The sequence below is a fragment of the Cottoperca gobio genome, unplaced genomic scaffold (assembly GCF_900634415.1).
Source record: "Cottoperca gobio unplaced genomic scaffold, fCotGob3.1 fCotGob3_303arrow_ctg1, whole genome shotgun sequence".
Taxonomy (NCBI): Eukaryota; Metazoa; Chordata; class Actinopteri; order Perciformes; family Bovichtidae; genus Cottoperca; species Cottoperca gobio.
Genome location: NW_021166913.1, coordinates 117,501 through 142,932, shown reverse-complemented (window position 1 = coordinate 142,932; position 25,432 = coordinate 117,501). Strand labels below are relative to the sequence as shown.

The 25,432-nt window shown below is 40.4% G+C and overlaps 2 protein-coding genes across 2 annotated transcripts in view; one reads left to right on the top strand and one right to left on the bottom strand.

The window, feature by feature from the left end:
* LOC115005437 (membrane-associated guanylate kinase, WW and PDZ domain-containing protein 1-like) overlaps positions 1-11,843 on the bottom strand; it is a 45,320-nt gene extending 33,477 nt beyond the window's left edge. Inside the window, exon 1 of the mRNA XM_029427247.1 lies at positions 11,776-11,843. The gene's annotated coding sequence lies outside the window, so the exon portion shown is untranslated. The remainder of the gene's footprint in view (positions 1-11,775) is intronic.
* A 7,245-nt stretch (positions 11,844-19,088) lies between these two features.
* The window catches only part of cacna1fb (calcium channel, voltage-dependent, L type, alpha 1F subunit), a 52,119-nt gene continuing 45,775 nt past the window's right edge, over positions 19,089-25,432 (top strand). Inside the window, exon 1 of the mRNA XM_029427246.1 lies at positions 19,089-19,389. Within this exon, the coding sequence (XP_029283106.1) occupies positions 19,368-19,389 (22 nt within the window). The 5' untranslated portion in view covers positions 19,089-19,367. The remainder of the gene's footprint in view (positions 19,390-25,432) is intronic.

Genomic DNA, 25,432 nt, shown 5'->3' with positions numbered 1-25,432 from the left:
ATCGTTGTGTAGGAACTGACAATAAACATAGTAAGTGAAAATACAAGGTCTGTTTAACTTAAACACTTTTTGTTTTGGTTATTTTTTCCCTCTTAACTCTTCAGTGTCGTTTTTTAAAATTGTATTTAAATTTCATTTTTTAAAGTGTTTCTTTTGCACTTTTTCTCGACGGCTTTAATGTTTTTTCTAAAGCCTTGTTGTGAAATGTGATTTTATAAATGAACTTTGTTTCAACGTGTGTTTGTGTGTGTGTGTGCCATTTTTTGACGGTACGTGTGCAGACATTATGCAAATGATGTGTGTGTTCCTCCTTAAAAAGGCCCACAGTCTTATGTTCCCAATGTATAACACTATTCATTATATAAAATATAAGATATTGAAGAGAATGCTCAATAATGGCAAAAGTCACAATTACTTTTGGTCAATATTTTGTGATTTATTCAACATGATTACTCATTGACTTTGGAAACATCGTGCATTTATTGAATTTATTAAAAAAAACGTTTTAACTGTGGATTTTTGTTGAATTTACAAAATATATAAATGTGTGTGTGTGTGTGTGTGTGTGTGTGTGTGTGTTCTAGATGGATTATTCGTTCCTCTGATATGTTTAATCCGTCAGGTGTTTTATTCTGATGAAAATAAAAACCGGCACAGAGAGAAAATCTCCCAGCATGCTTTGTGATGACGACGGGGTTTGATGGATTAACAGGCTTCAGGTCTGATGGAGGTTTTAAAGGACGACTGATATTCAAATTGTCGACCAATAAACAGACGAGTAAAGATGAACCGATGTAAGAGTCGGATCACTGCCAGTGAGATTAAACTGATTAGTTTCCTCTAAATAATAAATATATATCAAAGATATTTGGAGTTTTACAGTTCTGGTGTTGTGCACCAATATGATGTGTGGATTAAAGCGTAAAGCTTCAGGCGGCATAAAGCTGATAATCTAGACACAAATATCACAGTGCAGGATGATGCATGCGTTTGTTGTATCCTGACGGCAGCAGGGACGATGCAAGTTTTCAAATTAAAGCACAAAACTATTATTGACTCGTCGTGTTTCCGTTCAATCGTCAGGAGAATCTTCTGCAAACGTTTCAGAAAAAGAAATGCAAATGAACCATGAAGCGGTTTGGACTGAAGAAACAAACGTTTATCTTCCACCTGCGAAGTCCAAGGCTTTTAAAGTGCTTTGGCGAGCGTTTGGTTTTGTAACTTTGGTAGATTTCGTTCTGTTTTTTTACATAGTGTGTCATTTTAGTATTTTAAAGAATAACAGATGAAATCATTGATTTGTTTAAAAGTCACTTTCAGTATAAAAAGTAAAGCTATTAAAACAGATATTCAATCATTTCCCTTTTTGTTTTTTTTAATCAGATTTTGGACGTTAGATTTGAGTTCCAGATGAACAGCTGCTGACTTTGTGACATGAAGTGTTTCTACGGTTCACCTGGAGATAAAAACTCTTCATCGTTTCATCGTCTCGTCTCTCAGACGCTGTGTTTTAACAGAGGGCTGTGTTCAGTCGATCACATCGCCGTGTCATCACACAAGCAGCGCTCTGTGGGTGAAGAACAAATTATTGATGCGAGAGCAGATTCTGAGAGACCGTACAGCTGACTGTGTGGAGATTCATATCCAGCAGGTCATATGTAGGTCAGTCGCAGACAGAGATCCTCGTACTGTGTGACTGTGTGCTTCACTGTGGCCTCATTCTCTTTGTTTCTCTGTCTGACTGCATGTACCCTATTTTTCATTCTCAGTGTATGTGTGTGTGTGTGTGTGTATGTGTGTGTGTGTGTGTGTGTGTGTGACATTTTCAGCATCTCTCTAATGAGGCTGCAGATCTTCAGGCTGTAAACCAGCTCAGATACTGAAACACAAGACAGGTTTACATCCAAATGTATCGCAAATTTTAATTGAATTTTGAGAAAATCTGCAAATGAATGTTTGTTTTCAGCCACTGCTGTAATGAGATTATTACGAGTTGATAAGCAGGAGGTGGAAAACCATTGCAGAAGAAGAGATGACGTAATTCAGTCCCACCTCAAAATGTAGGAAACTGGACGTAAATCAGACATTTGTGTTAGTTTTGTGTATTAACGTGAGGAAGTCGCTTCAGATCTGTGCCGAGCGATCAGGATACTTTTCGTCAAATTAAAAATCTGCATGAAAACACTTCAGAAGTAATAATACGCAGTCGAACTGGGTAAACTGGGAGGAAACAGCTCCCATGTGGTGATGATGATGATGATGATGATGATCACAGTGACCTGCAGCGATACAACAGGACTATCAGAGGATTATTATCCAATATGACCCAAAGTGGCACCTTCAAAATGTTTCTTTAGTCCACACCTCAACATTATTACTAATTAACATTATTCAAAGGAAAAGCAGCAAATCATGACTATTTCTTACAGGAAAAATGACTTCTTCCAATGAACTTTCTGGAAGTGTTTCAGCCGTACTGTACAACAATCTTAATTTGTAGAGTAACTAATGCTGTCAGATAAATGTAATGGAGTAGAAGTATAAAGTAGCATAACATGGAGGATCTAAAGCAGTCTTTCTCAAAGAGTGGTCCGCGGATCACTGGTGTTTGGAGTTTAAAGTGTTTCTCAAACTGTTTAAAAATGACTAGTATAGAGTGTAGCACAGATGTAGCTACGCAGGTTCGTTTTACAATCTTACGTCACAAATGATCTGCGCGGTCAATTTGAGCCGCGGTCACCTGACAGGATGGATGGATGGATGGCTGTAGACAGGGTCAGTTAAAAGAAGATTAAAGCAAAGATCTGACGCGACAGTGAAGGTGCATCGTCCTGATGCAGGTGATTCAGCAGCTACAAGTGCTTCAGCCGAAATATCACAGCGACTACATCAAATCTGGATATTTTTTGGACTGGAGATGAAGAGGATCCCAGTCCACACTGTGTTCTGTGCTACGAGTCGTTGGCGAACGAGGCTATGGAACCCGCCGAGCTCAAGCGACATGTTGAGAGCAACACAAGGATTACTTTGGGAAACCTTCAGAATCTTTTGAGAGAAAACGTGAGGAATTTAAGAAACACATGACGAAGGCGCCCTCATAGTTTGCATTTTGCGTATCTCTCAGTAGCAAACGATGTTGCTGAGGGTAAGTTCTCTGTACGGACATAAAAAGTTTGAGAAACACTGATCTAAAGTATCTAAAAAGTTACTGAAATACAGTACATGAGTAAATGTAGTTATGTGCAGAGGGCTTTGAAACAAAAAGTCCAGAAAAATATAATTATAAAAGAAAATCTGAAAGAAAAATAGTTTTATTTCTCGTGTGTTTTGATGTTAACCATGTTTCATTGTATTCAGGTTGTTTCAGAAGATTTAGTCCCGACACAGTAAGAAGTATTTCTTTCAAGTGAGTTTAACGATATGTTTTCACAGCGTGCGCAGTAATGTGTCCCAGAGGGCCGAGCTGTCAGCCTCACACAGAGTCGGGTTCCTCTCGAGGCTCGTAGCTCTCGTCTCAAACACATCGTTCATAATTCACAAACACTGACTCTCGCGCTCCTCTGGGAGTTGTAGTCTTTCACATCAAAGATCTGTAGTCTTGTACGGAACAGATCAGAGCTGACTGTACCTAATGAGCGATGAATGAGATTCTTCTTCAAAGCAAACGGAGCGTTTAATTATCAAACTCTTGAGATAAAAGGCTCCGCAGGTTAATCTGAGCGTCACAGAAACAAAACTGTTCGTGCTGCTGAATATGAAATATGAGCAGACGTACGTCCACGTATCTCCGTCTAAAATCAAACCAGTGAAAGTGACTCAGATTAAATATGAAACCAGCAGCTGGTTAGTTTAGTTTAGCATAAAGCACCAGTCTATAGTGGTCCTTTAATAACAGCAGTGTGACTTCAAGACCAGGAGATGAAAGAGAAATACATTTATTTAAACAATTTTGAAATGTTTTATTTTAACTATAATTGTTTAGGATTTATGGTTTTAAATACATTTATGTAATATATAAATTTAACGTGACAGATTCATTTTTCCCCCACACAACCCATGAGGTGATTATGACAGATTAGCGACAGCTGCAGGTCAATTTAAAGCCCCACAGAGTTATTAACATGTGTACATTTAGCTGATAGCTCCATTCAACAGCCTTCTTCTCTCATGATACGACACGACACAATACGACACAATACGATACGATACGACACGATATGACACGACACGATACGACACGATACAACACGACATGACACAATACGACACAATACGATACGATACGACACGATATGACACGACACGATACGACACGATACAACACGACATGACACAATACGACACAATACGATACGATACGACACGATACGACACGACACAATACGACACAATACGATACAATACGATATGATACGACACGATACACTACAACACAATACGATATGATACGACACGACACACTACAACACAATACGATATGATACGACACGATACAACACGACACGATAAGACACGACACGATACAATACGACACGACACAACACAATACAATACGACATGACACGACACAACACGATACGATACAATACGACACGACACGATACAACACGATACGATACAACACAATATGACACGATACGATACGACACGACACGACACGACACAACACGACACGATACGACACGACACGATACAACACGACACGATACGACACGATAATACTTTACTGTTGGATTAGGTCTGACGTTTCTCCTGCATCACAGCAGCAACATCAACAAAGACATTTAACACAACATTAAAATCCCTGAAGACAAAATGTTCAGGACGGTCAGATTAAATCATTTCAGGACGCGTCAGAGTGAATGTGGGATTAAACTTTAGTTTAGTTTCAGGAGTGACGGTCAGATTAAATCATTTCAGGACGCGGCTGGAGTTCCTCAAAAGCGTCAACGTTTAATCTTTGAGCAGGTTTTCATTCGGTGGACAAACACGTGTATGATGTCGCGTTACTGTCGAACACTCGTAATCACAAAAGAAGAATTTGTGGCCTGAGGCGGTGAAGAAAATAAATGTTAAATATTATTATTATTATAAATCTTTCTGTGTTTTCTATCTCAGTAAACTGACAGTTGACAGTAAATATAATCTGCAGATTAATAAATGATTAAATCATCTTCACCTGCAGCTGTAACTTCTGTCTCATGTCAGTTTGTGGATCCACCTGCTACAGAAACTAAACATTCAGACGTGCTTCTGTGTTCAGACGGCTCCATCCAACCAGCGGGGAGGAGGTCAGAGGTCAGAGGTCAACATGTGAGTGTGGAGCCATGAAGAAGACGATGATGAGGATGATGGAGGAGGAGGAAGAGCAGCTCTGTGTTGTTGTTTCCTGGTAACGCTGAGCGTCTCTGACAGCAGCTGTCAGTCTGAATCTCTGCAGACGCACAGCGCGTCTCCACACTTCTCCATGTTTACCTGCTCGTCTTTGTCCCCTCAGTGTAATGTTTTATCTTCACAATAACAGAGACACATCGTACAACAACGCTTATGCAATAATAATAATAATAATAGTTTTTATTTCCTGGTTATCTTCAGTTTGTTCTACTTTGTTTGTTTTAAAGGAAGTTTTGCTGGCGGTAGTTAAACAGCGATCGACCAAAAATAGTAAAAATAAATCTATATTTTATCTAAAAACTAAATCAATTTAATTTAAATGATAGAAAGGTAATAAATCAAATGTGTTGTTGATATGTTTTATGAATCTCAACACGTCCTGTAGCTTAAATGTTCCTAAAAGTTCTTAAAGAAATACATTTAAATTACTTTATTTTCCGTGAGGAACTTCATTTGTGCATTTGGAGAAATGGGCCACGTCAGACATATGAAACCTAATTCACATGCAAAATCTAATTTAAAGGTAGATTCCACTTATTTTACAATCCTGTAAGAACCAGTCGTATAAACAGATTTCATCCTGAGTGACTTGTCGGAGCGATTTAAGATCATTCAACATTTTCTTTAACATTATTAGAAAAACACTGTTTTAACCTGAAATCATAAAGACAGACAGTTACAGTTTAAATCCGACTGAAATGAACAGAAATAAATATATAAATAACTCATGATGGCAGCCAGTCTATCAAGAGTTTTTATTTTTTACTTATTGTCAGAAGTTGTTTCTGTCCAGAGTGGATGCCTCACAGTCTTCCTGCAGGTCTGTAACGTCATGTTACAACACCTGACAGGTGATGTCACACCTGTCAGGTGTTGTAACATCATCCTGTGTGTGACGTCACATGACCTGCTCTCATATTAACCCAGAGCTGTGACAGTTAATATGAAGTTAAACACTAAAATGCATCTTTCCAAAGCAAAGTGCTCCATAATAAAATAACAACATTATAGTGTTGAGAGGACTTTTAAACAGCGTTTAAAACTGAATATGGGAAAATAAAACATACAGAATAAATACAAATATTTAAAAGCACATTGGGGCTTTAGATGTTTTACTAAGTGCTGAACAGAGAAATAGATTTAGAGCCGACTCAACGATGAAAATGAAATCCAAAATTATTGATTAAGGATTAAAATGATATTTCGGTGTTTCCTTAAAGTAAACAAACAGTCGACCTTTTAACAATATTAAACCAGCTGGAGTCTGAATCCAGATCAGCTGAGTCAGCGTGCAGAGAGATCCACCTCAGCTGATCTCAGAGCAGCGGAGCCGCTTCTGATCACATCTGTAACACCATCAATAGGAAAACTGCAGGACAAATGTGGTGCTGTCGTGGTCACATGGTTGTAATCTGGCCTCTCGATTGGTCGCCACGTGTTTAATATGAGTGTAGTTTTTTGGTTTCTTTTGATGATGGAGTAATAAATAGACGCCGGTGTGAAGCCTCAGTGGAGGAGATTGTGTGATACAGACTCGAGGCTAATGCAGAAGAGCCTAAACCTGCATTCTCTCTAATGTCCAGCAGGGGGCGACTCCTCTGGTTGTATAGAAGTCTATGAGAAAATGTCCCGACTTCTCTTTTGATTTATTACATCAGTAACATTTTCCTGATGAGTTTATGTCTCAATCTGTAGTTCCAGGGTTTCTTCAACATGATGTTCATTTAGATTGAAATAGACGATAAAGCAGGGTATGCTTCAGGGCGGGGCTACCTGTGATTGACAGGTCGCTACCACAGTGTTCATGGAAGTAAATTGTAACATTTTAGTCTCTTAAAAAAGTCTTGTTCAGGGTTCAGTTGTACTCCACCCTCTCATGGTGGAGAGAGGGTGTAAACCAAGATGGCGACGGACAAAAACGGCAAATTCCAGGCATCAAAATGTTGTCTACAAACCAATTAGTGACATCAAGTTGACGACGTCCACTTCTTCAAACACATGAGACTAACACAGTTAAGTGACACAAAACAAGAGGCTAGAGTCCTAATATCGCTCAAGTACTGACAGAGTGAAGGAAACTGCAGGCTGCACTCTACAGCTAACACAGAAGAAGCAAAGATTAACTAAAGGTATGCACTGCAGCGCTCCATTCACCTCCGTCACTATCAGTATTGGGCCAATTACTCAGAACAATGAGCCTATCCGAGGTCAGACTCAAGGCAGGAACTTGTTACAAACACAAAAGCAGGAAGGTTGTTGTGCTGCAGAGAAACTTGTTTCTTTACTTTGGAGTGGAGCCGAGACCGAACAAGTGACAAGTGAGGACGGAGAGCTTCAGGTGAGCTTCAGGTGAGCTTCAGGTGAGCTTCAGGTGAGACCTTCTCTTGTGTTAGAAACACATTTCTTATAGTTTCTGTTGGTGAAGCCAGAAGACTCAAAGGCGAATTCACAAAAAAATGTATTGTGCATCATCTGCGTCCGCTATCTTCTCGTCTTAAGGTCCGATTCACGGAAGATGTTGCGCTACTGATATCACAGCGCTTACACGGCCATAAAGTTTTGCAGCTGAGAGCAATTTGCCTTTTTTATATTTGCGTCTGATTGCATTTATCCATGAGAGGCAATCCTCAAACGCTCAGGCAATTTAAATGTTTAATGTCCCAGTCTGTCAGTTCTGTTTCATAACCTTCAGACTGCTGAAGAAGTGTGTTCTTACACACGTGTGTTCGTCACCAGCAACTCTCTGAAGACGAGAATAATTTCACTGTGCCCGTTTGTGGCTGTTAGCGCTGATCTTTGCATTGAAAGGGGAAATGTTTGCACCATATGTTTGAATATTTCCTCATTTAAATAATAGCACAGGAGCAACGAGATGCTATTTGCTTGGTGGCACAGTTTGGGCTGCATTTTTCTTTTTGTCTTATTTGTGCAGGTTAAGCCGTGAATTCGCAGCACTACCTGAGTCTGAGATGTCCTAAGAAGGCCACCGTACAGAGGATTAACCCTTTGCTTTAGGCAACAACATGACGGGACACACTTTAAATGTTTAACCTCACTAGTGATGAGCGGCGAGGAACAGAAGACACTTTATTAAAACAATATATGGTAATTCCGCTTTAAACCAAAGTAAATATTCACAGATTATTTGCTTATTTTATATATTTTAATTGATTTCACAGCTGAGCTCTCTGTGGATTAACTGAGCCATTATTTTGAATTAATTACTTTGAATTAATTAATTAAGTGTACCCAGTCAGCAGTGTCTTTATTGTGTCCATATTATTAGTGCCGAGAGTTTCATCATGAAATATCTTCTTCATTCATTCAAGAGTTTCTGTGCAGCCGCCGGGTCTTCATGGTGATGTCAGAGCGTTTCAGATCTTCTGTTGTTTGTTTGTTCACTTGTGTTGACTCACTTTCATCACATTCCTGCGAGTTTCTCTGTGATCTGCAGGATAAATATTAACCGAGGACGTCGACACCTTCCTGCTCTTCACACACGCTCCCCCGTGTGCAGCCGCAGTCTGACTTTGTGAGTTCACCTCTGAACTCTTTCGCTTTTAAGCTTCAAAATAAAAGAATCTGAGTGAAATATTCAAACAGACTCCAAGTGTTTGTGTCTGCGTTATTCCATGTTACATTTAGCTACTTCAATTTAATGTTTGACTTCTTTTTCTTCACACGTATTGATGCATGTTTGACTTTTGTTTTTTATTTCACTCACAGTGACATGTTTGTGTATTTTTAAATTGTGCAAATAAACTTAAACTTTTAATCGTTTGTATTCTTATTTTATAGGACAGCACGACAATGCCTACGTTTCATTACAAGCTCCTTGACTGCAACCACTTTTTGTCAAATACATGCTGTTTTAATGTCGTTTGGTTCCTGCACAGTGGAACACATTAGTGGTGTAATCCATTACAATTAACATAATGTCTTCATTTACATGACCATAGCTGCACGTGCATTTTAAACTGCGTTACAGTGCAACAATAATGTGCAGACTTTACTTAAACTCTGATGCTTCTGTGCAGACATGAATGACTTCTGTGTTGTCAGCTTTACAACATAACTATCTGTGATGTCATGTGTATGTAGAAGCAACATTATGCAACTATTTTACTTTAAAATAACTAAATCATTGCGATGCTGCGCTGACTTGTAACGAGGAGAATGGCGTCTGTCAGTCCCACTGTTCTGGCACTTTGTGACTTCATCTTGTCACAATAAATAAAACCATGCAGAGGTATGTTTCCTGTAATAGTCACGCAATTAAACGAAAGAATCGTGAAACAGATGTTGAAGGAACTATGATTTCATGTGTAATGACACATTTCTGTCTCTTGGTAACAGAATGACGGCTCTTCATCCTCCTCCTCCTCTTCAGTAAGAAACAACCTCTTTCATATACCTTCAACACCTCCTCTTCTTCATGCACCATCTCGAGTCACACTGTAACCATCTCCTCCTCCTCCACCTCCTCCTCCTCCTCACCGTTCATGAGAACATCTCGTGTTCATTGATAGAAGATCGTTTCTCTCAGACTACAGATGCTTTCTGTTGCCCACAGAACTCAGAGCAATGACGTCACAGCGTTAGCTTCGTTAGCCGTCGTTAGCTTTGTTAGTGATACCAGCTGATCACAACCATGATCACAAGTTTTTTTGCGTGAATACAAACACCAACAAACACCGACATATCCACAGATAGTAGTTGTGTGGGACTGATTTAATGAGACACAGAGGTGATAACAAACCGTATGTTTCTACAGCCTTCACTTAGTTGGTGCGGAGCAGCCATATTGGATTTTGAGGTCGGGGTTGAGGTTCTCCCGGGTTCAGGGGCCGTTTACCGTCTGGGAACTCAGAAGTTTCAACTTCCCAGTATGCACCTTAACATACAGTCTGTGTGGAGGCTATCCAGCTGCATTATGGGAAATGTAGGATCAAGTGTTTCTGGACTAAAAGTCAGGTTGTCTCCACCTCTGCTGCTCAGATTAGTTTTCTAATGTGTCTGTAACAACAACAGCTACTGTGTGAAGAGACACTGGAACAGCGGAATTACCCTTTAATTTCCCTTTAATCTTTGTATAGAAAATGTGTCTTCTTAGGAGAAGTTATAACAGATAACATACACTTAAATATGTCTTTATATCTGCTTATAAACTTTTATTTAATGTTTACATTCTGATTGTAAATGATACATGTTCTACCTGCTGTGTAGAATCACACCAAGGGTTGTTGTAGGTTTTCACTTACAAGGACTTTGCCTTTCGGTGCATACAATAAACATGTTGAGAGCTAATAAAACATATAGAAAATATAGAATAGAACAATTACAATACAAATATGAAAGATATACTGTAACAAATATGTACAATATTTGTGACAGATGCTTAAACATATTGATATATATATAATACATATTGATATGTTGCCTATATATTACCAGTATAACACTTCCACTGAGGCTTTATAGTAAAGTATATATATATATATATTAACCTTCTCCTGCCCAGCAGTGCACCTCCTTCTCCTCAGTAATACTGTTTACTCCTCACTTTGTGCAGCTACTTCCTGATAACTCACATCCTCTTTAGCTACAGCACCACTTTACTCCTGAATACACCACTAACAGCACCTCCTCTGTGTTCAATACACCTGGACTCCTCCTCATTAACGTCCTGCTCCTCAGCATGTGCAGATACATGCACACTAATTAACATTAATACACCACCTCCTCTCCTTAATGCATACTCCACCGGTTACCTCACAGCTCCTCCTGTGTAAACCTCTTCCTGCTGCCATTCAGTGTAAGCGGTCAGAGCAGACAAAGAGCAGCTTCTATAGCGCAGATCCACCATGTAAACACACACACACACACACACACACACACACACACACACACACACACACACACACACACACACATACAAACACACACACACACACACACACACACACACACACACACACACACACACACACACACATACAAACACACACACACACACACACACACACACACGGTGTCACCTCGGTGCACTCACACTGATCCCAGAGCAGCTGGTAGTTTACAGTTGTGGTTTTGCACGGTGACAGATGAGACCTTCAGGTGCATGCACACACACACACACACACACACACACACACACGGTGGTGGTGGTGATGGAGGATGTGACCGACAGCTCGCTGCTCCCGTGCCCGGGCAGCAGGCTGCATGTCTCGGCTGTGAATGTGCTGACAGCGCCGTTTGTACCTGCAGGAGCAGACACACTCCGACAAACCGGGTTTCTCGGTCAAAACGGCCAATAACGCGCCCCGGTGCCTCGTGCCACAGAAACGATAAAAACAAACCGGGACCCCGGTGTTACGTTACCTTCATTATTCCTGCCGTTTTCCTCCGGTTCTCCCAGCACCGCGCGACGCGTCTTTTCTCCACTCCGGTTAAAAAATCCTCTCCGGGCTTTTAGTGTATTGATCGCTCCCTCGGTGCTGCTGCTGCTGCTGCGTGCGTGCATGCGCGACCGTGCGTGGTTATGGGGGGGCGCGCGTGCACGCTTGACAGTGCGTGATGTCCACTGCAGGTAAAAATGCAAAGCGCTGAAAGGTGGAAGATCACACACACACACACACCACGCGTGTTTCTGTATAACAACGTGTGAGTGTGTGGCTTTCCATATATATATATATATATATATATATGTGTGTGTGTGTGTGTGTGTGTTTGTGTGTGTAAGCGCGTGCGTGTGATGCCTGCAGGTAGCTGTGCAGCAGCAGCTTAATGGAGCTTTACTACACAGTGAAAGCACTGACGAGTTCATGTCTCTCCACCATCCTCCCTCTCTCTCTCATAGAGGCAATAAGGAAAGAGAGGGTGATGATAAAGGAAGTGTGTGCGTGTTTGCGCGCGTGCGTGTGTGCGTGTGGAGGGGGGCGGGGCACGAGCAAGGAAAAGGGAAGGAAGTGACAGATCGAGCTCCACCTTCAGAGGGAGGAGTCTGTGTGATGAGGAGGGTATTCAGGGTAATAGGCTGACATCAGCGTATGTGTGTGTGTGTGTGTGTGTGTGTGTGTGTGTGTGTGTGTGTGTGTGTGTGTGTGTGGGTGGGTGGACAGTGCCGTAGCCAGAAAATCCAAACCGCCCCCCATTATTAGTTTTTGACACCACACAGAATATCTGTTTCATGTGTTTCCATCCTCCTGTTTTTATGTACACACACACACACACACACACACACACACACACACACACACACACACACCCACACACCCACAACATCTCCTGCTCGTGTGACCTTCCTGACCGAGGGATCCCTCCACAGTTTCTCTTCCTGAGGTTTCTTCCATTTCTGGGGAGTTTTCCTTTCCCTCTCGGAGGAACACATGGTGTGTATGCTGTAACATTGAGACACGTTGTGATATTGGGCTGTAGGAATAAAATTGACTCTACTTAAATAAAAATGACCTGATTGGAAACCAGAAATATATGTGATGAGATGTTCCTCTTCTCTGAGGTCTGTTGTTTGTGTTGTGTTTAAAACCCAGCCCTGTGTTGACATCTCTTTCCCAATGAACGTAGCAGCAGCACAAAAGTCGCTAAACCAAATTGGCAACACTGACATCCGTCTCTTTATATTTTATATATAATATAAAGTTTAATTTAAACGCAGGCACATATAGAAAACATGTGGTAACCTTATAAAATATATTGCATTGTTGTGAATAAAACATTTATAAAGTAGTGAAATCAGCTCCACATTAAGCAGCTGCAGTAAAACACATGCATAAGTAATATTAATATATTCATTACATTACATTCAATTTGGCTGATGTTTTACAATAAGTATAATATTATTCATATAATATGTAATAGTACAACACTCACATGAGTACTTTTAGTATGAATACTTACCTACATACGTTTACTTAAGTAAGGTCTTTAATGAAGAACTTTAACTTATTCTCTCTGGTTTCCTGAGGGATCCTCTAATCAATAGCTGTTTAGTTATTATGGTCTCCAGGGAAACACACACACACACACACACACACACACACACACACACACACACACACACACACACATACACATACACACACACACACACACACACACTCTCTCTCTCTCTCTCTCTCTCTCTCAGGTCCATTAGTGTCTCTATCTGCACGCTGTCATATGATGATCACTGATCACTTCATCATCTGCTGTGTGTGTGTGTGTTCTTGTACGGCTATCCGTCTGAGGACCATGAGTTTCAGACCTGGACAGTGGAGACATGGAAGAAGAACTTCAGTAAAGCATCAAAATATACTTAAAGTAAACGAATAGAATTAAAAGTACTCATTATGCAGAATACTGTATATTACATTACTGGATTATAATGATGCATTAATGTTGCAGAAGGCTCATTTTAACTACTTTACATACTGCTGGGTAGTTTAATCTAGAATAAAACATAATGTATCAGTTGATTTCAATTTGTATTAATAATCTGAATCTACAAAGTAACTATTAATTTATCGTAGTGGAGTAGATTTATAAAGTAGCAGAATATTGAAATAAGTATAAGTAGCTTGTCCTCTCTCTCTCCTCCTCCTCTTCCTCCTCCTCGTCCTCCTTCTCCTCCTCTCCTCTTCCTCTCTCCTCTTCCTCCTTCTCCTCCTTCTCTTCTCCTTCTCCTCCTCTCCTTCTCCTCTCTCTCCTCCTCTTTCTCCTCCTCTTCCCCCTCCTCCTCTCTCTTCCTCCTCCTCTTCCTCCTCATCCTCTTTCCTCTTCCTCTTCCTCCTTCTCCTCCTCTTTCTGCTCCTCTCTCTTTTCCTCCTCCTCTCTTTCATCTTCTTCTCCTCTCCTCTTCTTCTCCTAGTCCTCCTCCCTCCTCTCTCTCTCTCTTCTCGTCGTCGTCGTCGTCCTCCTCTCTCTCCTTCTTCTCTCCCTCTCCTCCTCTCTCTCTCTCTCGCTCCTCATCCTCTCTCTCTCTTTCCTCCTCTTCCTCTCTCTCTCTCCTCCTCCCTCTCTCCTCTCTCTCTCTTTCCTCCTCTTCCTCTCTTCCTCTCCTCCTCCTCTCTCTCCTTCTCTCTCTCTCTCTCTCCACCTTTCGCTCCTCGTCCTCCTCCTCTCCCTCCTCTCTCTCTCCTCGTCATTGTTGTCGTCCTCTCTCTTCTCCTTCTCCTCTCTCCTCCTTCTCTCTCTCTCCTCCTCTCCCTCTCCTCCTCCTCTCTCTCCTCCTCCTCGTCCTCTCTCCTCTCCCTCCTCTCTCTCCTCCTCCTCTCTCTCCTCGTCCTCGTCCTCCCTCCTCCTCTCTCCTCCCTCTCTCCTCCCTCTCTCCTCTCCCTCCTCCTCCCTCCTCCTCTCTCCTCCCTCTCTCCTCCTCTCTCCTCCTTCTCTTTCTCTCCTCCTCTCCCTCTCATCCTCCTCTCTCTCCTCCTCCTCGTCCTCTCTCCTCTCCCTCCTCCTCCCTCCTCCTCCTCTCTCCTCCCTCTCTCCTCCCTCTCTCTCTCCTCCTCCTCTCTCTCCTCGTCCTCGTCCTCTCTCCTCTCCCTCCTCCTCCCTCCTCCTCTCTCCTCCCTCTCTCCTCCTCTCTCCTCCTTCTCTCTCTCCTCCTCTCCCTCTCATCCTCCTCTCTCTTCTCCTCCTCGTCCTCTCTCCTCTCCCTCCTCTCTCTCTCCTCCCTCTCTCCTCATCATCTCTCTCTCTCCTCCTCTCTCTCTCCTCCTCCTCTCTCTCCTCGTCCTCGTACTCTCTCCTCTCCCTCCTCCTCTCTCCTCCCTCTCTCCTCCCTCTCTCCTCCTCTCTGTGTAACACCCTGTGTGTCCAGCAGGAGGCAGCAGAGCTTTGTTCCCTCTCAGAGCGATGACATCATCCAGAGAGGATTATGGGAGGTAAAATGAGACCTGGATTTATGAAAAAAGATTCAGACACAAAGAGAGGAAGAAAGAAAACCTCATTTATGTTTTTAAATGACAGTTAAACCAAAATATCCTTTGTGAGAATTTGATTAAAACTTTATTTATACAGCTGTGATTTATGCAGCATCTTTATTGAATTTAAACAGAAAACTATTAAATACATAAAATGTAATTCTTCAAAGATCTTTCCTGACATCATTTTATATGTTGACCTCTGCATGAATTACACATTCATTCTAATTTAATCTATTCATTAGTTTCAGTTACTGTGTGACTGAAATAACTTAATAATTATCATTTGAAATGCAACAATAATAACATTCAGTAACTCATTCATTATATTGCTGTGCTGATCTGATAACCTTGATGCATGATGTATTATTTAACATGAACAATTATAATATGATTATTTAATATTTAATGTTCATTTCTTCTGCTGTGTGACATTTTAAATGCCAGAATTAGAATTAGATTTAATGTAAAATATATGTATATATATATATACATATATTTGTCAAAATTAAGTAAAAAGTACAAAAGTATTCGACAAAACTTTCTTAAAATATCAAAAGTAAAAGAACTCATAATGCAGAATCGCTGCCGTCAATGTTATACGATTATCTTATTCTTTATGTATTAATAATGTGAGTAGTAATTACTACTTTATTTACTTTTTGTATTTTGATCTGTAAATATATTACATTTCTTATAAACTAATCTCAAGTTTTTATATCTAAAATCTTCATTTAGGTAATAAATAATTTTAGTTTGGTAAATAGTAAACTAGTGGAGTATAAGTATAAAGTAGCAGAAAATGGAAATGCTGAAGTAAAGTACAAGTACCTCATAATTGTACTCACGTAAATGTACTTAATTACTTTAAACCACTGGTACGTTCATTAAATGTCTTTGGGAACATGTTGATTTATTTCTCTGTTCTTTAAAAACTTAGAATAATATTAATGTTTAATAAAAGTTTAAAGGAAGCCGACGTGTTTCTGACAGGAAACAATCGACTCTGACTTTTATTTTGTATTTTATTTTGACACAATCAATGAACGATAGAGAGAAAAGAGAGAAAGAAGTAAATCCTCTCTGAGAGTCCAGCAGCAGGATTATGAACGGATTAATACAAAGCTTAGTGACACACACACACACACACACACACCCACACACACACGCACACGCACACACACACGCACACACACACACACACACACACACACACACACACACACACACTCATCCTGTCATCTCTGATCTGATGGAAACAGAAATAGTTTTTATCTTTTCATCTATGAAAAAAACATTTACTGTTGAATTGAAAGAGGAAGTGAAGAGGAGACGGTGAGGAAGTAGAGAAGGAAGTGAAGAGGAGAATGTTAGGAAGTAGAGAAGGAAGTGAAGAGGAGAATGTTAGGAAGTAGAGAAGGAAGTGAAGAGTAAAACGTTAGGAAGTAGAGAAGGAAGTGAAGAGGAGAAAGTTAGGAAGTAGAGAAGGAAGTGAAGTGGATAATGTTAGGAAGTAGAAAAGGAAGTGAAGAGGAGAATGTTAGGAATTAGAGAAGGAAGTGAAGTGGAGAATGTTAGGGAGTAGAAAAGGAAGTGACGAGGAGAATGTTAGGAAGTAGAGAAGGAAGTGAAGAGTAAAACGTTAGGAAGTAGAGAAGGAAGTGAAGAGAAGAAAGTTAGGAAGTAAAGTAGGAGAAGAAAAGGAAAATGTTAGGAAGTAGAGAAGGAAGTGAAGAGTAAGAACGTTAGAAAGTAGACAAAGGAAGTGAAGAGGAGAAAGTTAGGAAGTAGAGAAGGAAGTGAAGAGGAGAATGTTAGGAAGTAGAGAAGGAAGTGAAGAGGAGAATGTTAGGAAGTAGAAGAAGGAAGTGAAGAGGAGAATGTAGGAAGTAGAAAAGGAAGTGAAGAGGAGAAAGTTAGGAAGTAGAGAAGGAAGTGAAGTGGATAATGTTAGGAATAGAGAAGAAAGTGAAGAGGAGAATAGTTGGAAGTAGAGAAGGAAGTGAAAGAGGAGAATGTTAGGAAGTAGAGAAGGAAGTGAAGAGGAGAATGTTAGGAAGTAGAGAAGGAAGTGAAGAGGAGAATGTTAGGAAGTAGAAAAGGAAGTGAAGAGGAGATGTTAGGAAGTAGAGAAGGAAGTGAAGAGGATAACATTAGGAAGTAGAGGTAATGAAGCAGCAAATAAACTCTGACGCCGTGAAGGAAGCAAGACTCCACTCTGCACAGGTAAGTATTTGATATTGTAAAGCCTTTACATACCATACTGTTACATGCAACTGTAATAATGAAGCTTGAAGCTGAAGAGGCCACATCACACATCCAACCTCCCTGAAGGGAGTAAAGGCAAACATTGTGGGCGGAGGTTATCTACATACAGTATATATATATATATATATATATATATATATAATTCTGATATATATATATATAGAATTGTAATATATTTATATATAATTATAATTATATATATATATGTGTGTATACATTATATATAATTCAAATGATATCATAATGTTGAGATTACAAAATTGTCTGAACTGTGACATTGAGACATGGGAGGATTTGTTGACATACTCGAAGGTAAATTAAAGTGTCTGAAGATGAAACATCGACCTTTACTGAGGTCACACACACACACACACAACACACACACACACACACACACACACACACACACACACACACACACACACACACACACACACACACACACAGTGTATTACAGTTAAATCTGTTGGTTGATGAAGTCTTCAGGTTCAATTCTAACACAAGGTCAAGAACTGAACTGTTTCCTCTGACCTCCTTTTTATTTCCCTCCACCTCCTTCACCTTCATCGTACCTCCCTTTGTCATGTTCTCTTTCCCCCCTCTTCCTCTCCTCCTATTCTTCCTCCTTCTCCTCCTCATGAAACTTCTTCTCTTCCTCCTCCCCTTTCTTCTTTCCCTTGCCGATGACTTAAATAAACAATACAAATAATAATAATAATAATAATAATAATAATAATAATAATAATAATAATAATAATAATAATAATAATAATAATAGTAATTAAATAAAGTGAATGTAGATTGTAGTGAACAGGAATGTAGTAAGCAGTGGTTCTTTGACAGACAGAACTGCAGATTATGTGATCTTTGTTTTTAATTGAATATTATTATTATTTATTTTATTTCATTTTAACTACAAAAAAAGGTTTGTTGAAAGGGACTACTTATACAATTAAAAATAATAATAGATTTTCATTAAATCGTTAATTAAATTAAAACATTTAAAATAACGTTTCCTTTTTTTGCAGTGTGGGCTTCATTTGCTTTATGGCTTTGCATATATTGCATATATAGAAAGGTTTTACAATATTAAGTATAAAAGTAACGTGCATTGCACAGAGATACTACTTCAGAAAGATGTGAAGACATTAATGTAACGTTTAGTGTCATCATCAGGAAATATTTCTTTTCAATTACATATTTTTAAAGAATAAAACCTGCTGATTTTTATTCTCTCTGCGCCTTTAATGCTCCAGCTGCCCTCCCCTTTAACACACTGGGATTTTTTTCTATTTAATCCCCAATTGGGAGAGAGAGAGAGAGAGGTGGGGGAGAGAGGGGGGAGAGAGAGATGAACAGATAGATGAAGAGAGAGTCAGATTAGTGAAACGAAGCTGAAAGAAAAAAAAGCAGAATTTGTCTCCTCAGATTTTTCTCTGGATTTATTTTCTCTCTTCTCACTTTTTTTATTTTGGATGTAAATCGATGAATTGATCGGCAGCTGCAGCAGAAGAAGAAGAAGAAGAAGAAGAAGAAGAAGAAGAAGAAGAAGAAGAAGAAGAAGAAGAAGAAGAAGAAGAAGAAGTGGATTAATTTGCATTTGTAGATCGCGTGTGAAATGTGGTGAAGTTGTTGAAGAGGAAGAAGAAGAAGAAGAAGAAGAAGAAGAAGAAGAAGAAGAAGAAGAAGCATCTGATGAGGATAAAAGCGACAGGAAACTGATCAAACTGCGGATCTGTAAAGATGATTCTCGGTGTTCGCAGCTGAGAGGGAAACGCAGCGGAGATGTACGAGGAGAGACACAAAAGTAAGAACTTTATTTATTTATTTATGGGCTTTAAATCAAAGTGGCAGAAATGCACGTGCAGTCGGACTGAAACAGTTGATGTCTCCAAACAGAGTTCAAAATGCTGTCCTTCGTATTTTGTCTACACTGAGGATGAAAAGAGAATTAAATCTTTGTTTTAAAAATCAAACGTCAGATGAACAGAAATCATCAGACAGAGACAGCAGCTGTGATTCCTGCAGAAGTTTATTTAATAATAACATGAGTTATGTAAAGCTGTCTTTACAGTCACTCTACTGTCATGCATCTTTCCTCTCCTCCTCATGTGACATGAACCACTGATGGGGAAGTAAGCATCTTGTTTCAGTATATTAAAGATGATACGAGGAGTTTATCTGGACGTGATGCAGGAAATATTTTGGGTTTAAAAGTCAGACAAAGAAATCCTGAAACACTAATTGTTTGGTTAGTTGACCAATTAATTAATTTGTATTAATTAATTGTTTAATATGTTTTATATTCTGTAAATTGAACCTCTTTGACATTTGAACACTTTGTATTTTATTTCATTTATTTGAACCAAACAACAAACAAACTAGAAAAAACAGACTATCTATTTATTCAATATTCTCATAAAAGATGCTAAAATGCTAAAATATGTATAAATAACAGTAAAGAGCTCTTTTTAGTGAAGATGCATGTATTATAATAATATAATAATATGTGTTTATAATAAGGTACCAGGTCTCTTTAAACAGAAACTAAATGTGGAAAATAATAAATATGATTTAGTGTTAAATAAAAAGCATTTTTAATTAATATTAATTAGGCTACTATGGAGAGCAGGATATAAAAATTACATTTATTAAAAATCTGTTATTTTATATAAATCAGTAAAAACATTTTAGTTTTTTACTTTTTCAGTTTATATTCGTCTTAAAGAAAGTTTTTTCTTCAGCAGAAATATAAACAGTGTTCGGTGACATGACGCGGAGATAACTGATGCACCTGAGCATTCAGCCTCATACGTTATATTTCTCATAATTTCAACTTTTCTTTAATGAGTATTCGGTTTCTCAGAGTCCAAAGTGCGTCTTCACAGTATTTCTGCAGACTCAAAGAGATGCAGCTCAGAGCTCCACTTGGTCTGAAAAGAGTCCGTTTTTAATTACCGTGTGATTTGAGTGTGTTGGTGTGAGAAAGAAGCGTCCTATCTTATGTTACTGCATGAAGCCTCTGAGTGGTCAGCGCCTTCAGGACACTTTGATGCAGGCACGCCATTAAATTCGGAAGTCGGAACTTGGAGCTCGGAATGACGTCACTCTAGAGTCGGAAAACCGTTAGCTTTGTTAGCTTTGTTAGCTTTGTTAGCTTTGTTAGCTTTGTTAGCAATACCAGTTGATTACAACCCTGACAACAATGCATTACTGAGGTTTTTTTGTGTGTATACAAACACTGCAGTGACATGTCCACAGATAGCAGTTGGACAGTGTGTGACTGATTTAATGAGGCACAGAAAGGAGTAGAGAGTAGCAGCTGTATGTTTCACTTAGTTGGTGCACGGCGCAGATATCTCACACTTTAAGGTCGGGGTCGGTGAGGTTCTCTCGACTGAAATCTGAAGTGGGAAGTCGGAACTTCTGAGTACAACGAGAACGCACCTTTATGGACAAGAGGACAAAACTTTCTAAATTGAGCCCCTCATCCCCACCCACTCCCAACTCCTCCCCTTTGCCACGTTCAGCTTCATCTATCTGGAGCTTTTGGCCATTGCCTCTCAGCTCCTTTCCCTTTCTTATAATTTATGCAGATGCAACCGAACCAAAAGTCTGCACTCTGTCAGTAAGGTCTGGTGTACGGCGAAGATTTGCCAGCTACCATTTAAAAATGTTTTGGGTTGAGTGAAACGCCGGGTTTATGCAGGATGTCCCGTGACGTGCTCGTGACGATTCTCTCTGCAGAGGTCTGCAGAGTTTTAACTCCACCTTTTAGTTTCGGCTCAGCTCGCTTGGACCCTCGGCTGAGGCGGTGCTAAAAAAGTACCATGTACCAGGTACTATCCAGAACTCCACTCTACAATGGAGTCGTACCATGCAGTGGCATTTGACCCCCTCATATGACAGCAGGGCTGCTTTTGAGGACAGAAGACAGTTTGATGAAAAAGAAATCTCACAGAATCAGCAGCTTCCTGTTTCACGCTCTTCTGTGATGTTGAACTAAAGTCAACGTTTGGTTGGAAGTCCAAGATGTGATCATGAGAACAGGCAGTTTAGATGAGTGGCTCATTTAAAATAAAGCAACATCTCCATGTCACAGGTTAGGACCTCAAATTAAGATAAAACTTTATTCATCCAGAGGGAAAGACATGGTTGTGCAGCAGTTGCAATACAAAGTAGGAAAGAGTGCAAATATCCCTTTAATCATCTTTTGACCCCTCAGATTGATCTCAGGACCCAACAGGGGTCCAGGAACCCCAGGTTTGGAACCTCATCGTTGCGTACCTGATTTATACTGAAGTGACAGGACTTTCAAAATAAGAGCCTGGCTGTTTTTCTCTGTCAGCTGACTGTGTAACCTGATCAGGTATACACCTCTGTGTCACACCGTGACCTTTGACCCCGTGACCCCGTCAGTTAACAGAGGTCACAACCTCCATATTTTAGAGAGTGACTAAGTTTTAATCCTCCTGATACTGAATGAGGATCAGACTTCCTGCTCTCCGCTTGCTGAATTAAGATGGCCACCGTGGACCTTCTGATAACGTTGTCATGGAAATGAGCATTAACACATGTGACATCATCGGTTACCGTGGCAGCAGAGTTAATCCGCTCTTTTGTTCGACCCATGAAACGAGGATTTATTTTAACTTTACATCTGAACCTCAGAGAAACCTTTAAAGGGAGGTGACACAGACAGGAAGTCCAACTGATCACGTTTTTATTTATTCATCTTTAACATCGCAGAAGACAAAATACAACGTGGACATTGTGAAAAGGATAAAAGTGAAATTGGTCGTTTTTGTGTTTTTTTCTCGTTAAAAAGGTTAATCAGTCGACTCGGATGTCTAAATGTCCTTGAATGCACCAATAAAGAGATTTGCGAAACGTTCCTGTCGGCTGAATTATGACGCACTAATAAGATAACTTTGACTGTGATGGATTATTTTCATAGGATCTCGGTTTTTGCTACATTGTAACACATGTGATCTGGTTAGTTTTGGTTTCACATTGCAATGATGCGAACGCACTAAATAATGTTTTCTTATTTTTCCAACTAACTCGTAATAAAGACGAGTGTGCTACTGCAGCTCATTTTGTTTTGTTATTTTTCCTTCTTCTGACTGCTGACGACAGCCTGACAGAACTTCCTGTAATTAATCAGGAAGTCCAAACCATCCCCCCCCAAAAAAGTTTCCACACTAGAAAAGAACCAAACCATGGTTTAGTTTGAGACCACTTCTTTTAATCGGACCAAGGTTGACCTTTTTGGTACGGGGAGGACTTTTGGTTTGGATCAAAGTTAAAAGTCAGAAAGTCCGGACCAAACAGTTGGTGTGAAATGGCCCAAAAAGAAAAAAGACGGTTTGTTGTTTTTGTGGCTGTATGTCCGCAGGATTATGGAAAAACTACTGGCTCAATGTTCATGAAACTTGGTGGAAGGGTGGTCTAAGATAGAGAATGTGTGCTGCATTCATGTTGTGTGGGAAAATTCACGTAAACGCCTCCTCAAGTCGGGACAACAACTTGGAAACAGCCATCAACATGTTTTTTAAATGGTCTGAGCAATAAAATAGAAAACATTTTCTTTGTTGTTTACACATTACTACTTAAAGTGAACACACCGAGGAGCATGTGAATGCACCGTTGGCCTTGGCGGAGGTCTGTGCTCTCCGAGTGCCATTGTAGTTCTAAATGTAACACTTCCTACTTCTGTACAGCTGATATGAGACGATTATATTGTACTTAATGAAGTATTGATCGGGCCTCACTGTTAAAAGTACCACTGCTGCTGTGAGTCTGCGATCTGAGCAGTGAAGAAGAAGAGAAACTGCCCCAACATCCACTAAACGAACTGATGACCTTCCAGCTGGACCAGGCTGGAGGGCTGCATGACACACACATCACCACACACACACACACACACACACACACACACACACACACACACACACACACACACACACACACACACACACACAGTTAGAGACAAGGCAGTGAAAAGTAGAAAGTTAACAAGGCGGATGCAGAGTTGTGTGCGAGTGATGGGATGCCCCGTTTCACCATCACACACACACACACACACACACATACACACACACACACACACACACACACACACACACACACACACACACACACACACACACACACACACACACACACTCTGTTGTCATGATGATGTGAGTTGACTCGGGATAATTCAGGGATAATTAGTCGGTTCTTGTCGTCCTGCGGGTGAAGCAGCTCCTCCATAGGAAGAAACAACGTGACCCACAGTCATGTGACCTGCTCCGTCCAAACCTCAGCTGCTCATTGGACAAATGACAAACCTGCTGGGATGCTGCCAGCGATGAGTTCAGGGGAGGAAGGACTTTAAAGGACAATTCTGCTGTTTTTAAAATATGGGTAATCTCGGTCCACTGCTGATCAGTTTCAGTGTTTGGACTGAAATCATCAAATTAACCTTCAGAGAATAATCCATCGGTCACAGTCCAGGAAGCTTTATTTTGAAAGTTACGTTATCATTGTGTAGTGATGCAGCTGCGATGTGTCCTGACTATAGTTCTGCGTTGAGTGGACTTGTGAAGAAATGTTTCCAGTAACAACCACGTCGCTTAAAAATGACTTGAGAACCAAGATAATCAAGAAATGTTCAGTTTGCGATGTTGAAACAGGCTAAGTAAGCTAGTCCTGACGTCCCTTTCCCCAGCAATGTTTTCCAGCTCCTCCTGGGGAATGCCAACGTGTTCTCAGGCCAGATGAGATATAGAATCAATCCAGCACGTTCTGGGTCGACCCCAGGGTCTCCTGCCAGTTGGAGCATCCCGTTTAAATGTTGAACCTCCTCAACTGGCTCCCTTCAAGGCAAAATAGCAGCAGCTCTACTCAAAGCTCACTCCGGATGTCTGAGCTCAGCACCTTGTCTCTCATACGTGTCCTAACTGAATGTGACGTAAGCAAACAACATCAGTTTGATTGCCTTGTTTTCTGTTGGAATGTCCTCGCGTCATTTAGATTTTGTTGGACGCCTTGTTTCTATTTATTCCTGTCGCTTGCTTTAAAAGCGCTGCAATGGACGAGAAAAGGCTGATTTGTGAAGTTAAAATGAGATGTATAGGATACCTCCTCCTTTCACTACAAAAACCTAAATAAGGTGGCAGCTGGCTGGAGGGCGATGGCCAGGGAGCTGAAAGTTGCTGTTGACTATATTGTGTGTGATTTCCAGTAAATATCACAACAGTGTTTTCTGTTTAAAAAGTGCAAATGTTGCAAGATAAGTGGTCTCCAGTCTGATCTCAAGCGCACAGCTGATGGTTTACATGACGTAACAGAAATGCATATTTAACGGATTCAGTGTGGATAGACAGCGTCTGATGTTACATCGTGGACCGGTATATCGAGAGCTCTGCCTTCCGGCTCAGCTCAGGTACGTCTGCATCACTGCAGACGCTGCACCGAACCGCCTGTCCATCTCACGCTCCATTTTACCCTAACTCGCAATAAAAGACCCCAAGATATTTGAACTCCCTCGCTTGTGTCAGCAACTCACTCCCAGCCTGGAGCGGGAAATCCACCGTGTTCTGGCTGAGAACCATGGCCTAATGTTTGCAGGTACTGACTCTCATCCCGACCACTTCACACACTGTGCATGCTGGAGGTCATGGTCTGATGAAGCCAATAGAGCCACATCATCTGCATAGAGCAGATTCTGAGGTCCACAAACCGGACGTTCCCACGGAAAATGTAAATAATCAGTGTTTGAAGGACTTATTTCCCACTGACTGTGAACATATCTTCAGCGTGTTCAGTGAGGTCGGACTCTCTACACCTGCATGTACAAAAAC